At 34.1% G+C, this 18,853-nt stretch overlaps 1 protein-coding gene across 1 annotated transcript in view; it reads left to right on the forward strand.

Annotated features, from left to right (window-relative positions):
* ssh1a (slingshot protein phosphatase 1a) overlaps window positions 1-18,853 on the forward strand; it is an 88,928-nt gene that overhangs the window by 6,174 nt on the left and 63,901 nt on the right. Inside the window, exon 2 of the mRNA XM_005165198.6 lies at window positions 7,699-7,736. Within this exon, the coding sequence (XP_005165255.1) occupies window positions 7,699-7,736 (38 nt within the window). The remainder of the gene's footprint in view (window positions 1-7,698; window positions 7,737-18,853) is intronic.

An 18,853-nucleotide genomic window follows, 5' to 3' on the forward strand; every position in this document is an offset into this window, starting at 1 on the left:
TAGTAATATATTTTAAAACACAGGCCATTGTTTAGGCCTATTGACATTAAATTAAATATTTGTCACTATACACATTTTTTTTTTCCTTGCACGCACACCTACTGCCAATTGTTGCGTACAAAAAAGTTTAAATGCATTGCAGGCTCACTTACATACAAAATGTGCTTAACGTCAGCACATTAAGTTTAAAATAATGGCTACAAAGAGCCGTGCATGCACGAGCAGTGGGATTTTTAATTTGCTTTGGAAAACACTGCAAATTGCTGCTTTCTCTTTGACACTTGTTTTTCTCACGCCCCATGGGAAAAGTGAGGCTACTGCTCAGCACGAATCCATCACCCGATTATTCCGCTCAGGGTTTGTGGCTTTAAAGTCATTTTTTAGGAAATGTACCCTACTACTTTATATCAGTCAGTGCTTTCTTAATCATGAACTTAAGCCTGAGAGTTAACCTGCCCCGGACCAGGCTGGTTTGCCAGCATATGCTTCCAGAATAACTGAATTTGAACTATCGTACATTTGATTTATGAAATAAAATCTGCCATTAATAAACCTGACTTACCAAAATAATCCTGGATTTTTAGCTTGGTTTATGAAACAGGCTCCTGGTCAACTATAATCCAGACCTAACACTGTAAATCTTGTGATGTGATTATTGCAGATGCGCACATTCCAATATCGATTCTGAAACTAGGCATGAGATGATACCCGTTTTCGAGGTATACCGCAGAAAAGGCAAGGTTTCAAAACTGCCAACATTTTCTGTAATACAAGTCCTAAGGTATGTGTAAGATTTTTTAAAATCTTTTTTTTCTTTCTTTTTTTTTTGGGACATCAGTATCTCCAGCAGAAAAAATATCCAAAGAATATGTTTTAGAGCAGTGAGCACAATACTGTGAAACCATGTTATTTTTTATCCAAGGTTATCATACCGTCAGAATCTTATATCGGCCCTTGCCTATCTGAAATGATAGATTGTGCAGCCTAAGTTCCTAATATGTTTCCACACATGAACCTAAATCTTTTTTTGCATAGTTAACACATGCTATAATTTCTGATAAAGGCACAGTTCACCAAAAATACTAATTCTGTCACAGTTTGCTCAATCTCTAATTTCTTTCTTCTTTTGAACACACAAAAGAAGCAATTTAGAGGAATGTTGAAATCTTTCATAGGATTTGTTTCATGAATGTCAGTGGCTAATGGTTTCCAACATTTTTCAAATATCTTCTCTTGTTTTTAATAGAAAAAAAGGTTTGTAATGATCAGAAGCTGAGTAAATTTTTATTATGGGGTAAACTATTCCCCTTAACCTTGCTGCTGTACTTGTATGGTGCAGATTAACCTTTGTAAGTATCCCTACATCAGCTGCCATTCTTTGTGTGAAAGTTAAAGGTTTGACCCCCCAGAGGCCTGCATTTCTGCCGGACAGAAATTTAAATCGAAGTCATTGTGCCCGGCTCCTCTCATGCAATGAAAGGCCTCCTGTTTTTACCTTTTCATTACAAGCAAGACTTTAGCCGGTCTCACCAGGAGAGCTGTATTGCCTTTCATTAATAGTAATTCTCTTAGGTGGTACTTTTGAAAAGGGAATTTTCTTGTAGGTTTTTGAATAGTCTTATTTTTCTGTGAAAGCACCACACCTACATAGTTCATCTGACGTCATGGTTTTCTTCGAAATCTGTTTTACTGGTTCGTCCAATAGGGGGCGCTGGCTCTACACATTTAAACAGCACACAATCTGCTGGATACTTTATTATGAGACACACACACAGTGCAGTATTATATACACATTATGTCATGTTTGTCGCATTACTGCAATTTTACTTTGAGCATACCTTAAACTCTTGCTCTTAGTTGGATTAGAGGAGTTGTTTACTCAAAACATGAATTTATACTCACACTTTACTCTTACTTTCCTTATTTTCCTTATTTTCCATTTTTGGATTTTTGATGTTGAGATTAATATTTTGCTGTAAGATAAGAATGTCTGCATAGTGTGCATATTATCTGTGCTAGAGAGGATGTACACTATTTAGAATTTACAGCACGACCTTAACATGAGCACTGGTGACCATGCAGCTGCAGTGATGACATCATCTCATATATAGAGAGACAGAGGTTAATGAGAGGCAGTGATGTAAAATGAAAGTCATTGAAGAGGAATAATTATAATGTTAGTTTGGCTTTAAAGTTCAGAGGGTAAACATTTGCAGATGCTTTTTGTGGTATTTAAGTTCTGTTCAACATGAATTTAAAAATGACTGTATTTTTAAAAGGGTTGTTGCATAAGAAAAATCAAGAGTTAAGTAATTAATCTGTTGTTAATTACAGAATCAAGCAAATTCTTTTCATACAGCCTCTGTAAAGTCTTTTATACACAAAACAATAAAAGGAAAACTCCACGATGGTGTTATCAAAATTTTCAGAAAAAAGGGAAAAATAGTGTGAGACTGATAATGGCAGCCAGGAGAGAGAGCAACATCAATCTAAGCCCCATAGACGCTACATTAGAAACACATCACATAAGCGGTAATTTGTTTTTTGTAATTTGACGCTAAGATGATATATTTTCTGTTCAACATGAATTAAAAACTAAATTTTTAAAGGGTTATTGCATAAGGAAAATTTAATTTATATTGTCTTTGTTTACTTTACCCTCAGGTCGTTCCTAACTGGCATGACCTTTCTCTGACACACTGAAAAAACTAATTATTTTTTTTCCCAATTTAAAAAATAAGAAGTAGTCCATATGACTTGCTTATGATATTCCAAGTTTTGTGGTAGTTATTTTTTTCTAGTTTTTTTTTTCTTGGCAGGTTAATATGATTCACAATGCAAATAGTTCTTTTGGATGTTAATATCCCAGTCTAGTTCACAGAAATATTCTTATCCATTTGGTCACAAATCAAAGTAATGATCTTTAACTTCCACATAGTAAGACATTAAATGTATTGTTTATTACAGAATCAACCTAATTTCAACCTAAACAACCTTACTGCCTCCGTAAAGTCTTTTACACACGAAATGCAAGATTGGAAGAAACACAAGACCTGAAGACTCAATATTTTACAAAATATAACAGAAAAATAAACTTGCCATATAATAATGTCAGAGAATATAGTCTATTTTATTGTATATTTCTATTCCCATGAGAAAATACATGTATTTATTTGAAACTCTTTTTTTTTTTTTAATAGTTTTTTTTTGTTAATACTATTTAAAAGTTGTGATTTAGTGTTTGGGTAAAAAAACAAAAAAACTTGCATATCTTCTATACTTCTATTTAACATTTTACATCAAGTATAGTTTGCATAGAAAAAGATTCTGGCATGGCATATAACAATACAGGCAGTTTTCTGCTCAGACAACCTGGAATTGTGCATGAATATTGAACACTTTTCTGAAAATATTGTTAGCTGCGTGACACAGATTCTCTGCAACGGTACAGCATTGGCGTATACCGCAGAACTATCTTCAGTGTGATTAGATTCAGAGGCCTGTGTTCACTATATCAACATTATGAAACTGTATGCCTGTTTTTGAAAATTATTCACATTTTTATTGGCTCACCGACGCATTCAAAATAATCCAGTATAGCTATATATATATATAGTGTCATGATTACCCATTTCAGGGTAAACAACAGTGGAATTTCTGGTGGTTAGTTTTACCATTTCAAATTTTTAGTATCATAAAAACTATGATTTGATTATCGTGATTTTGAAAAAAATATCTACAAGAATGTAAATGTTTATATTGACAGTTATTAAATATATATTTTTATATACAGTTGTATTCTTTTTATTTATAAAGTGCGCAAATCCAAGTGCAAAATCACTCATAAAATTTGCAATTACTCATTTTTTTTAGCAAATTTTTTGAAATATTATATTATAAATTTTTATAAATATATATATTTTGTAAATAGTAAACGGTTTGGTAGTTTTTTAATCAAACAATACCTTGAATAAGAATATCAAATGCACCTATAAAAACACACACAAAACATGTACTTGAAATAATAAGTAATAAATATTAAGTAAATATCCAGAGATCCATGTTAATGTTGTTTGTTACAAAAAAATTCAATAAGCTGCAAATTGTATTTGTTGCTTGTTTATTTGAGATACAAAACTTGATTTGATTTATTTATTTTTGAACAGAAATATTACACAAAATAACACTAACAAAAAATTTATTTTAGCATGGTCGAAAATGGAGTGGTATGAAGCACGAGCTTATTATTTCCCACCCTATTACCACATGCATCATTCGTCTTTTACTTCAACTATTTTCTTCTTTTACTTATCTCTTCTTTTTAGATGAGACATATTTGATCCTTTTAGCATCTTTGACAAATTATATGTTTGATTCCAGTTGTAACTTTACATTTTGTAATATAGACCCCTCAAAAAAACAGTAATGCAAATAGCCATTAATTAAAATTTCATCATACCTTTCTCATTTTATCCTTTTTCAATCACCTTCATTATTGTATTCCTTTAATACTATATATTTATGCAACTTTTTAATTTGATTATTATCCTGACATTGTTTGAGAGTCTAATACATGTACTTGGTGTAAATGTGCGGCACGGTGGCTCAGAGGTTAGCACTGTTGCCTCACAGCAAGAAGGTCTCTGGTTCAAGCCCTTTTTGAGTCAGTTGGCATTTCTCTGGCGTGGGTTTCCTCTGGGTGCTCCGGTTTCCTCCACAGTCCAAAGACATGCGGTACAGGTGAATTTCAATAAACTATGAGTGTGTGTGAATACGTGTGTATGGGTGTTTCTCAGTACTGAGTTGCGACTGGAAAGGCATCCTTTGCGTAAAATATGCTGCAATAGCTGGTGGTTCATTCACATGTGGCGACCTCTGAAATAGAGACCAACCTGAAGGAAAATGAATGAATGAATGAACTTTGCGTAAAGCCTTAAGTATGGGTGAGATTTATTTTGGAATGTTTTCAGCTAATTTTAACAAAACTGTGATAATGATAATAACCGTGATCATTTTGATCACTAGTATAATTATGTGAAAACTTCATCGTTACATTTTGAAAACACACACACTATATTTATATGCTTATTTTTTTTGTATCAGTAAGTCATGATTATTCATTTGACTAATCCATGTTTCATCTCACCCTCTAATATTTTAAGGCTTTTGCCTTATGTGTAAAGTTTACAAACCCCACACTTCATTTGTTTTTGTGATTTTGAAGACATCTGGGATTTTTCCAGCTAGCTTTTGGAGCAATGAGTCAAAGCAGGACTGGGGTGAAGGATTGATTTTAATTCATGCCACTATAGTTGAATTGTCCATATTTAAATCCTGCTATTGTACATAATTAAATTGAATTGAATTTAGTTAGAATTTCATCACAGTTCAGAGTACAGAATTAAGATTGCTTGCAGATTCTCAGTGCCATATTGATTTCTACTTTCTGATTATTCACCTTTCGCCTCATGCTATCTGTTCATTCACTTTGAATGTTGTAAATCACAGAAGAGCCTCACACCTCCAAAACGTCTGTTTCTGTTATAAACGCATCATTGTTTCCACTCCTCATTCTGCCCTGCTTTAGAAAGTTTTATAAGCCCAGCTGCTGCATGAAGGGACAGATTTTAGCATGTGATAGAAACCCTGGCACGACCGATTCCCCTGACACGGTTTCTTCGCCTTCAGGCATCCGTCACATCTGACCGTGTCGCACTCGTCTTCCTCCATTCACAGATTCATACCACAATCAGTAACCCAATAACCCGTCACGTTCACGTACAGTGAGGAACTATTTTAGAAACGCTCTTTGTTATGATGAAACCTTATCTGAAGGAGAGGCCCTGCTCTTCATGTTTCAGCTTTGAGAGCACATTTCTTCTTTGTCATATTATACAGCTCTTAAAGCTGGTGTATCAAAGCTTTTTATTTGTTTTTTAGGACACGTGGGTCAGGTATTGTGCTTAAAGGTTGCACGTTCAGCAGAGAGCGAGATCATGAGGCATGTTTAGGCCAGATTGCAGTGTGTTGCGCTGGGATTGAGTCGGGTGAGGCTGTGGAATTTGGAAAAGTTCCGAGGCCTAAAGGGATTCTGACCTCTCCCATTATTTATTCCGGAATTGTGTTGACGTTTTCACAGCAGACGCTGAAATGATAACTTATCAAGTGTAAGATTTCTGCAGACATAATTAGATTTATTACACGGACGCATCCTGCTCTTTGTGTTAAGACTTGAGGCAGTACATGTAAAATTGAGCAGTGTGGACATGCTTGGTGTTGGTGTTTTGAATGTAGTCATAAATGAGGGGATATGATTGGCTTATTACGACAATCACTGAAGGTTTTATCACCATTTACAGTGTTTAGGGTTGTCATGATACTGGAATTTTATATTAATCGATACTGAAGTTTAAAAAGACCCATTTTCTGCAAACATTTGAGCATGTTCTTAAACACCGCTGATTTGCCATTGTGTTCACACGCTCAAACAGAAATTACTGTGTTTAGCTGTGAAGGTCATCAGTTCACCAAACTCACCTCTGATTGCTGAGTGTAAACACAGATAGAGGGACACTGGAGCGTTTCAAAGTCACGTCGATAAGCTGGTTTGTCTATAACAGGCTTTTTCTTATAAAGAGGCCAAAAACTTGATTGAGGGTGGTGTATATAGATTGTATATGTATTAGGGGTGTAACAATTTATCGTTGTACCATTTATTGCGATGCAAAAATGTCACAATATGCATTGTGGCGTTATGACGATTTGATTACGGTATGACGTCCGTTTTTTCTTATTAGTTGAGCTGTTTGCACGTGAGCTACATTCCACCTGCTGTCGCACGTGAGTTCAGATTGCAGCAGCAGTAATGTTAGCAGACCAAGATGAGTGGAGTAGAAATAGAGGATGGCCCATCCTCTCAGAATCGGACGTCTGGCAACATTTCGGTTGTACAGTCATTGCTTTAGACTCGTCCACTTTTTGACACGCATACTGGGTCAAACATAGCCTAAGTTTTAAAGTCTTCACAGTGATTTACATACTTTGCACAGCGACATGGATACCTTCTAATAGTGTTGATAGAGTCACACACTGTATTTAAGGTACAATTCACCCTAAAATATTATTCTGTCTTCATATAATGATGTATTTGCGGCTGCAAAATCACACATGACGTGAGCTGACCGTGAGCTGTTACTACAGAGGGCGGACTATGCACACAAAAAACGCAAGTGACCAAGCAACGCCTTAAGCTCTTACTGTTAAATTCAATTAAATTGAATCATTTCAATAATATTATAAGAAGTTTTTAAATTGTTTTATTTTCCAGAGACAGTCCTGTTTAATTTATTTTCTTAAAGAAGGTTCAGTTTAAGAAGTTGAAACAAAAGAAACACATAAAAAAAAGTTTACTTGGTAATTAAATTTTTTTTAATAAAATTTGCATTTCAGTTTAATTTTCAATTTTTATTCCAATATCGTGATACATATCGAATCGTGAACATTAAATCGTGATACACATTGTATCGTGAGCTGAGTGTATCGTTACACCCCTAATATGTTTATATATATTCTTCACAACATTTTGAAATTTTCATGTCAATAATATTATATATCTTCATTATCTTTATTATTGTGTATTGGCACATACACATTCGGTGGCTGATTTCTGTTTCATTCATACTTTTTTTTTTTCCACAGGACTTTGGAAGTGACGATGAGCGCCGGCTAAATCAGAGGTAACAACGGGCTTTTACATTTAAGCCTGTCATTTTCTATTTGAGTGTGTGTTTGCATTCTGTCAGAAGCAGATGATGAAGAGTCCGTCTGTGTCATGATTGTCTTCATCACACCCGGTAGTTTAAGAGATGCTTCTTCTCCACATATAATCAAGGAAATCTGAGCCCAAGTGTCTGATCACTGCTTTCACGGCAGCTCAAACACCACAGTGGCTTTTTATTACAGTTTCCAGTTTCTTTTTTTGACTGAACCGAGGTCAAGTGGGTTTAATTTGAAGCAAACATCTTGATGGCTTTCCCTTATCAGACACAGTATCGTTCCTAATGAATACCCCTTCTTATTTGTGTTATCTTCTTGCTTGTAATTCAATGACTGAAGAGGAGAGATGGATAAATTGGTGTTTTAGTATACTGGGGGATTGCCAACTGTCTTACTTAGGCTCCAGAGTTAAAAAAGAAAGTCACTTGCTTCTAAAATAAAAAAGACAAACTGCTTTTTTTTTCAATTTCAGTTTTTCAGAGCCAGCTCTTGGCTTTTTATTGATTTGAGTCCAACCTGTTGTGTTTTAATAATCTCTAGATCTACCAGAATCCTAGAGCTACCCCTTATAGTACCCAAATGTGTTTTATTGATGTCTGTTTATATATATATATATATATATATATATATATATATATATATATATATATATATATATATATATATATAGGTTCTGGATTTACAGTTACAGTGACCTGTTGTAACTGTTTTAGCCTTAACCACAGTTACCTACTTGCAGTGTAAATTTCTCCCATGTGGAGGTTCCTGTGCTGCAGTGATATATGCTTGTTTCTATTTTTATTGTAGCCTTTTCTCTCTGTCTGTATGCCTGTTAAGAGACGACTCATGTTTATCAATTCATAAAATACCTTACTTTGCGATGCATCAACATATCATGACAAATCATATTTAAATATTTTCAATATTTTTAATGCAGTTTCATTTGTTATAACAGCTCTGATATTGATATAGTATAATTGCTTTTAACGCATACTACTCTTTAATATCAGTTTTTATGGGACTCAAAACTATCTGTCTATTTGTTTGACTTTTGATGACATATTTGGGGTGTTTGGAAATTTGGTCATTTATTTAATTGCTGTATTTGTTTAATTACGGCAGTGGTGTAGAAATAGTGCACTTTTTAAGAACAAAATTATTAGCCCCTATAAGCTAAATTTTTTCCCGATAGTCTACAGAACAGATTATCAGTTATAACTTGCCTCATTACCCTAACTTGCCTAGTCAACCTAATTAACCTAGTTAAGCCTTTACATGTCACTTTAAGCTATATAAAAAGGGGGGGGGGGTCATTAATAAATGACTTTATTAATAATATTTATTAAAAAACCTAATTCTGACTTTAACTGTGTGTGTGTGCGTGCGTGCGTGCGTGCGTGTGTGCGCGTGTGTGTGTGTATACATATATAGTGATATGAATAAAGTTTAACACAATAGACACTAAACACTAGCTGTAATCAGGTACAGAAATTGAATAATCAAAATGCAAAAAAAAAAATGCTATTCTTACTTTGCTTTGTCTCATTTCTAATCCAATTATCAAAAAATTCTTGGAACAGGTCAAAATTTAGACTTAAAAGAAGCTACATTTTCTGCCACCGGTTGAAGTCAAATAATCTTGTTTTCACTTTGAAATAGGGTTGTAATGATTCACCTGACTCGTGATTCACAATACTAATATCATGATTCATGATTTATTTATTATTTTTAGACAAAGTTAATTTAATAATTATTTTTTTAAATGCTGCACTTTTTTGCAAAACATTACACTTTCTTTACACTGGATGCCAACATTATCTTCACAAAAGCTAAAAAGCTTTATAAAACTTTTGCTGACAGCGATGAATGTTTCATTCTATAATACTGGACTTATTTTTCTATGAATGATTGCACTTTGAGAGTGTTTAAAGTGTTTTACAGGGTTTTATAGTCTTAAATATATATATTTAAATATATATATTTTTAGAACGTAACTCCTGCAAATAACGAGGGTGTGTGTGTGTGTGCACACACGGTCCCTCGTTATTCGAAATAATAATAAAATAAAAGAAATAAAATTTTATAAATATTTATATAGAAAAAAGTAATGAAATATAAAACATTTTTCAAAAGCTAATGTGACACCTTAAAATAAGTGATAGAACATCACAGGAAAGATAAGACTTATTTCATTCATACCATACTGTATATTGTCGTATGTTACATAACTCTGAAGGCCAAAGGCTTTCTATAGTTGAATGAAGAAGTGCACTGGCTGTATTTAGTTAATCTTTTAGAGGACATATTAAACTAGGGCTTGTGTCTGCTGGTATTGGACTAATGTCCCAGTCAGTTCTTTCAAACTTTGAATCTAGGTCACCGCAGGGTGAAAGAGAAGCTTTTAAGAGACAAGTTGTTCACCAATGTGCGGTACTTTGTAAAACTCTCACTGTATTTTAGTGTTGGTCTCTGGGTAATGGCCAAACTGGGTCAAATAACAACCCTTGAGGACAGTCAAAATGCTTACGGTACTGTACAGACTGCAGAGCTAAAGGAAGAGGATGTGTACAGAGGAAGATTTGTCATCTCAAAGGTCACGTGACATCCTCAAAGGTCACATTGCTCAGGAAATAGCTGTTGTGTTGACTGTAAACCCAACACAAGCTGAATCAATAATAGTGTCTGTCCTTGTTCGAAATGATTCTGTCTAGATGTTTTTTTTTCCAATATTTTTATTGCATTTTTCCAGATATTATACAAACTTACAAATGTATATGAAAAATAGAAGTCCTATCAGCAAAGAGATGGCATGAAATACATAGCAATAAAAACAAGAAATCTGTAGAACTCCTAAATTAAACTTACACTTTTCTATCCCCTTCTATGCACCATCCCTCCCATCTCCCACACCTCCCTATTTTCTGAGGCCTTCAATTAGTATGTAACGGTGAATCAAGACACTGATAAATAAATAATAAGCCATTTGAAAAAATTATAAATAAAATAAATAAAAATAAATAAATAAATAAATATATGGGTAAATACAGAGGATGAAAATGTAAAATAAAAACTAGAAGTCTCTCTCCCTTTCAAAATTCTGGTCAGCAGTTCCTGAAATGTTAAGGTTCTCAATGACTAATAGTATGGGACTCCATGTTTTGTTAAAGGAGTTCAGTGATGATTTAAAACAATGTCTCAGTTTCTCAAGATAGATGAAATTAAGAACCTCTTTAATCCAGTGTTCTGATGATGGAGGGGACACATGTTTCCATTTGAGGAGAATTGCGCGCCTGGCGAGCAAGGGGGTAAAGGCAATGACGCAGCATGATGTTTGTGTAGTTGGGGTTGGAAGATAACCAAAAAGGGCAGTCAGAGGTTCAGGAGTGATGATTATATTAAGAGCTTGAGAAAGAATTTTAAAAATATTACACCAATAGGTTGTTAATTTTGAACATGACCAAAACATGTGAAGGTAATCGGCCGGTGACTGCTTACATCTGTTACAGGCATCATTTCTGTCTGGAAATATTCTAGAAAGTTTGGCATTAGTGAAATGGGTCCTATGAAGTACTTTACATTGTATTAGGCCATGTCTGGCACAAATAGATAAAAAGTGAACTAAACTAAGAATGTCTTTCCATTGGTCCTCAGAAATCTCAGTGTCTAGATGTTTAAGTGCAAAATGATCTGTAAATGAATGAAACATCATGAATGGCCTGCTGTAAGTGCATTCACACAAGCTAATCTTCCAAATATTTGAACACCGAAATAATGAGCACGTTGCTGGAAAGTAAAACGAAATGGTTTTTATTATTTTGATCAAGCTTAGAAAAGGGTGTGGAGGAACTACTGTGCCAGTTACCTGAGTGAACCTATTAAACACAATCAGCTTTTTTGTTTTTTCATGTGGCGTGTGTGACCTACATAGGGTCATCTGATAAGCAAAAGAGCAGTTGTTCCATCAGCACATTCAAAGTGCTGTCAGTACTTTCTGTCCATCTCCATCTCTCGCTCGCTCAGTTTGCCCTGTGATCAGTTGAGTGTTTCTGTAAAAACAGGATATGAGAAAAGAAGTCTGAGATTCCAGCATTAGCGATTGCAAACACAATGGAGGCTGTGTCTGATTTTTGTATCTTCCTGTGACTCACAGATAAGAGTTTAGTCCCTCAGTGCTTCTAAGCTAACAGAGTTTCCTTTAAATCCCAATTGAAACGAACATGCATGAATAATCATTAAATAAATAAGACGCTGGAAAAAATTATTTGTTAAAAAAAAATGGCAAAAGTGAAAGTTAAGATTGTACATAGGGCTGGGTGATTAATTGAAGGCGATTTTCTTTTTTCTTTTTTTTTTTTTTTTTTAATGCACATTTTGTCAGTAAAACTGGTTCTAGCATAACTCCAGCAAAAATTTTTTTACATGCACTGTACACTGACAAGCTGTGCAAAATTGTGTCAAAAAACTAAATTGATCTAATTAGGGAATTATGAGATCGAGGTAATCATTTAGTAAAAGTAATTTCTCAGATACGGTCTGCGTAGTGTTGACCAAGGCTGCACACGAACAGCCACATTTAACTTCAGTGTAGAGTTTGAAATAGGTTTTTTGAGAGATCTTCTGTTTATAAAACAGTCTGCGGGCTAATTGCAGCCAGCGGGATAATTTTTTGTGGCTCTGCCTTAATTTGAAAGTTTAAAATTACACAAGAAATCATTAATTATTTCAGTTTTATTTGTTGTCTGAGCGATCTTTTATTTTGATAAGTCTTTTATTTTGAAAAATGGCCATATTCTATCGGTTACATCTCAGTCACTTGAGCGCCCAAATATAACCCACAAGCAGCAAAATGAGTAAGAAACAGAGGTCTTTAGAAAGTTTCATTGCTAAGGGGAAACGGTCACGGTGGCACAGAGGGTTGCACAATCACCTCACAGCAAGAATGTCGCTGAATTGAGCCTCAGGTCGGCCAGTTGGCATTTCTGTGTGGAGTTTGCATGTTCTCCCCGTGTTCAATTAGGTTTCCTCTGGGTGCTCTGGTTTCCCCACACAGTCCAAAGACATGCACTATAAGTGAATTGGGTAAGCTAAATGGACTGTGTATGTGTATGAATGAGTGTGTATGGATGTTTCCCAGTGATGAGAAGAGTATCCGCTGCGTAAAACATATGCCAGATAAGTTGGCAGTTTATTACGCTGTGGCGACCCCTGTTTAATATTTGGACTAAGCTGAAAAGAAAAATAGATGAATGAATGATTATTATTATTATTATTTATTACTGATTGATTTATTTTCTTATTAATTGTTAATTTGTAAATTTTTCATCTTATTTGGTGTTTAAAAATAAAAATAGGGAGATTTGAGAAGATTGGAATAAAAAAAAATAAAATAAAAAGGTTTTCTTGGAAATTTTTTCTTGTGAAAAACCTGATGCGGCCGAGCCTCACCCAGACTCTGCCTCCACCGGCCCCCAGGTATATTGAGTTTGAAACCCCTGCTTTATTATACAATGCTATGGGGATTTCTAGGTTTTCTTCATGTCTTGAGTTTCAGCATGAGAGCGCTCTCTGGCCCAGAGGAGATAAACACACAACTGCTCGTCCCTTGACAAGATGTGCATCGATCAATCAAATTCAATGAATTACCCAGCCCTATTAACTTGTAGCATAATTTGTTGCCATTTATACTGTAAAATAATTGTGGCTGCCTTAAGTTTTTAAGTTGAGTCAAATTAACTGAATTTAAATAATTAAAATTAGTATCAATTAATAAAGTTGAAACCTGTTTAAGCTACTAAAGTAATTTAAAGTTATGAAAACAGTCTTGACTTTTTGATCATATATTTTTACCTGTGTATTTTGATGCTTTTATCTAATGCTAATTAGATAAATGAACGGCAGCTTGAATGCAAAGCAAAGCAGGACTATCTACTACAAGTCAGAATATTTATTTAATTTAAGTTTTTTTTTAGAATTCTATACACTTTATAACTCCAGAACTGAAACAGGATGTCCTAGTGTCTCATGAGAAGCAAATCCTCTTTTAATGAGGAAAAACAAGGTTAGGATAAAGTCACTAGTGCAATAGACGCATGGATCTAAACAAAAAATTGATGCAAGAACAACAGCGTCAGCAGAACAGAATACTTTCATCCATTTTTTTTGAGGATGAACCTAAATATTTTGGCATTTTGGAGCAAGACAGTGCGTAGTCTGAGCTTGCTTCTGTTCTGAGAATTCCAGCTTGCTCCATTTATTGTTGTGAAATGATCAGAACGTGACGTGTGCCATTGATGGACAGATTCCCAGTATTTGATGTCATTTGTTTATACACACATGTAAAGACTTGTCCTTTCGTCTGAGCTCATTGATTCCTGAAGTAACATACATCGGCAGTAAAAAAACCTGACAGATTCCTTTTAACTTACTTAAGAGTAACCTGTCATGCGTTCTGCTGAAATCATGTGGAAGTACGTGCTGCGGCAGAATCTGCAGTGCTGTATACGTGCAGCTTGAGCTTTTGTGGGAACTCTGTGCGAAGGGCAGATGAATGCCATAACTTTGAATGTTTTCTGTTGCAGTGCAGTTTGTATGTACACTACCTGACAAAAGTCTTGTCGCTTATCTAAGTTTTAGGAACAACAAATTATAACTTGACCTCTAGTTGATATTTTGGTATCAGAAGGGCTTATGAAAGACAAAGGTTGATAGAATGCGCTTATTTTACCTTAATAAAATATGATCATGCCTTGATTTTTAATTATTTAATTAGGACAGTAAGACTTTGCTTAGACAAAAGTCTTGTCCCATGAGCTTGAATGACTGCATCCATACATCTCTGAAATGACTCAAATAACTTATGAATAAAGTCATCTGGAATGGCAAAGAAAGTCTTCCTGCAGGACTCACAGAGTTCATTAAGGTTCTTTCGATTCATCGTCAATGCCTTCTCCTTTATTTTACCCAATACATGCTCAAGAATGTTCATGTCTGGTGACTGATCTGTCCATTCCTGGAGTACCTTGACCTTATTTGCTTTCAGGAACTTTAATGTGCAGGCTGAAGTATGAGAAGCAGCGCTTTCCTGCTGAGGAATTTGCCCTCTCATGTTTGTAATGTAATGGGCAGCACAAATGTCTTGATACCTCAGGCTGTTGATGTTGCCATCCACTCTGCAGATCTCTCGCACGCCCCCAATACTGAATGTAACCCTAAACCATAATTTTTCCTTTACCAAACTTGACTGATTTCTGTAAGAATCTTGGGTCCATGCAGGTTCCATTAGGACTTCTGCAGTATTTGTGATGATTGGGATACAGTTCAACAAATGATTCATCAGAAAAATCTACCTCCTGCCACTTTTCCAAATGATCAACTAGTAGTCAAGTTATTATTTAATGCCCTTACAACTGGGATCAACGACAAGACTTTTGTCATGTAGTGTCCAGACAGAGATTGTAACAAACTGAAACAAACAATACCTATTGCTCGTTTATTACAAAAATCATCTAGTTCTGTTTTTTTGTCGTTCAATCAGTGCATCCCCAATGTGAATAACAGTTGTATTCTACAAAAAAATCTGTAAAAAAAAAACAACAAAAAAAAAAACAGTTAATTGTTTTTTGTATTATTTTGTGATTTGATAATCAGGGTAATTTGACCAAATGTTGTTTTGTTAACTGTTCTGAAGTTAATTTTAAGTTTAAACATTGCTTTTATTTTGTCTCAAATGTAATATCTGGAAAACATGGCACCTTTTTGATTCTACAGGTGAAAATACTAAAGTCATCAGTGCTCTACAGAAAAAAAAAAACTATAATATTTTACTCAAACACAAATTTAAATAATGTTTAAAAATCTGAGAAATTAAAAATTTTCAAATGGTATTTTAGTTTTTTTGAAGATGTTTATTGGCCAGTATTTCATCTTTAATTTTTACCTCCCTTTTTTTGAACCTTTGTCATTTCTAATGCTCTTAATATTGATATGATTAATATACAAATGTCACAAATTCTGAAGGTTGGTTGAATACATTAAAGACATATAGGTGCTTTAACCCCTCAAATTCACCCACAGTAACTGTAGCTCTAAACCTAGTCTTTAGCCTGTTAAATGCCTGAGAGAATGCCTGTTGAACTGTCTGAAGTCTTTTCCCGTGAAGTCAAGCAGGTGGCATAGCACTGCTGGAGAGTTCACCAAACAGATGCAGAGGCAGGAGCAGCCAAGCACAGCAATCTGTGTTTATGTTTGCCTGTTTTTGTACATCATATCAGGGTTAAAGTATTTGGGTGTGTGTGGAATGCTACAAACTGCTAAAGAGCATTAAAGTGAAAATGTTACAATATTGCTTTTTAAAAAGCTTGATATACCAGGTGCTAATTTTTAACATCAATTTTAACTTTAAGGATCTTTAGGTTTACCTAAAATGGTTTATAGTCTTTTTTTTTCTTTTCTCTTGATAAAATAAGAATCAGCTTTTTTTAAAATTGACTTTCTCATATCATTCTAAGTAGACAACTATACAAAATGACATTTAATTTAATAGATATTCTAAGTACATTTTTTATTTCTTACAATTTTCAATAAATAAATGTTTAGAAGCTCAGTTTAAATTAATGATTCAATCACTTACCCATAAAACTTTCACTTGTTTCATGACTGAATGATTCTCTTGAACAATTGATTCCACCTTTGTAATGTAGTTAGCACCTAAACAAGTTGTCTTAAATCAGTATAAAAGTGACAAATAATTAACCTATATTCTGTTACCAAACAAACTATAAAGCAAACATTTTTTATTTGCTGCAATGTTCAATGAATAAGTTTAGAAGCTCCGTTTAAATAAACGATTCAATCACTTACCCACCAAACTTTCACAAATGATTCTAGTTATTGGCATAATGTAATTAGCACAAAAACAAGGTGTCCTAAAAATGCTGTATGGTTTTTGTTATATAAAGAGTATAAATGACTTTTTAGCATGAGATAAATTCTGTAACTAAACAAAATTTTCAAACAATTTCTTTATTTGCTGCAATTTTCAAAGAACAATTTTACAAGCTCAGTTTAAATTAGTGATTCGATCATTTAAAACTTTCACTTATTTAATGACTGAATGAATCTCCTGAACAAATGATTCTACATATTGGTATAATAATGTAGTTAACACCAAAACAAGGGGTCCTAAAATTGCTGTAGGGTTTTTATTATATAGAGTAAATAAGTGACTTTTTAGTATAAGATAAATTCTTTACAAACAACTCAACAAAATAACAAGCAACATGTTTTTATGTTTGTTTAGCTGCAGTTTTCAGTGAATAAATTTAAAACTTAAATGAAAAATTCAGTACTCATTCATGTAGACTTTCTGTTTTTTATGTTTTATTAATGAACCTTTTGAATGATTCATTGACGTCATTTTAACAGTTGCTCTTCCCCACCAAAATCCACTATGTTTTGAACCAAAACACATGATCGGAATCGTAATTGGGCTCTACGCATTATTTTCATTCCCCTCTTTCCAGTGGTTTGTTTAAAGTGATATAGAGCATAGACGAATTAGAGAAAACGGTCTCTACAAAATCTAAGGTTAACACTTTATTTTGATGGTCCATTTGAGTATTAGATTGTCTGCTTAATATCTGTTGATATCGCTCCTTCAACAGACATTTAACTGACTATAAGAAACTTTGTATGTACATATCAACTTACACTAACCCTAACCCCAACCTATCAGTCTACTTAATCTAGTGAGAATTAATTGGCATGCAGATGCAGTGTAACTTAAATTCAACAAACAGACCGTTAAAATAAAGTGTGACCAAATTCAAGTGTTCAGAATACCTTGTGGAAACAGTAATGCATCTCAACTGACCACTTATAAACCCTGACCAAAAATGGTGTCCAAAATTACAGTTATGAGATGACAAAACATTTTTAATAAATTAACCTACAGTATGCATGGTTCACCACAAAATCTCTGACAAACATTAAGAAAATAGAGTGAATTTTCTATTTTAAAAGGGACAGTACATCCAAAAAAATTCATTCTGTCATCATTTGCTCATCCTGCACTTGTTCTAAACGTGATTGACTTGCTTTCTTCTGTTGAACATGAAGGAAGATATACTGAAGGATGTTGGACAAAACAACCATTCACCTCCATGGCATGTTTTGTTCCTACTATGGATCTCAATTTCTGTTTTTTCCCCCCAATATTTTTTCAGAATATCTTGTTTTGTGTTTGACAGAAGAAATAAATTTGTAGAAGCTTTTCAATTTTGGGAGAATTATCCCTTTGAGTGTTTTCTTTTTAGCAGAAAATCTTTGTCATAGTATAATCAGTAATATCAGCATGATTGAAGATAAAACGATCATATACACAGAAAATAAATTAGGCAGAATATTCAGTGCTTGTTTTTTTAATCTTAATGGTCCCGTGAAGTGCTTTGAAATATGCATTTGTGTTCAATGTTTGATGTAATCTCAACTGAAACATGAAGAGAGGGTGGGACATAGTGTAGCCCCTCCCCTTTAAAAAAAAACAGCCAATAGCGTTTTGTTTTATCACAGCTCTGCCAGTGAGAGTGGTTGAGCTCAAATGAGAGAAGCGTCTTGAAGGTGGTGGGGCATGTCAGACACTAGAGAGCATGTGATGAGAAACGGAAGTATGAGGTTACGTGGATGAAACCGTTGATCCATTTAGGCGGAAGTGACAAACGACAAGCTTTACATGTGTATATCAGTGTTATATCTTCTAAATTCTAAATCTTCCAATTTTTTGGAGCACACTAGCTTATAGATGTCTTAAAAAATAACAATACTGATACTAACATCTAAAAAACTTTATTTTAGTTTCATGGTAGTTCCAGCATTGTCAGAAAATCCTAAGAATAAAAAAGTGACTTGCATGAGCAAGCGATTTGCTGTTCATGGCAAATTATTATTTAATTTTGTTTGGTACAAATTACATCTCTGTAGTCTTTTGCTGTCTGTTTGAACATTATCATAACAGTAATCATTGTTTCATTACAGGGACACAAAATGCACAATCAATCATCCTTGTAATTTAGAGACTACA

This window comes from Danio rerio, chromosome 5 (assembly GCF_049306965.1).
Source record: "Danio rerio strain Tuebingen ecotype United States chromosome 5, GRCz12tu, whole genome shotgun sequence".
Taxonomy (NCBI): domain Eukaryota; kingdom Metazoa; phylum Chordata; class Actinopteri; order Cypriniformes; family Danionidae; genus Danio; species Danio rerio.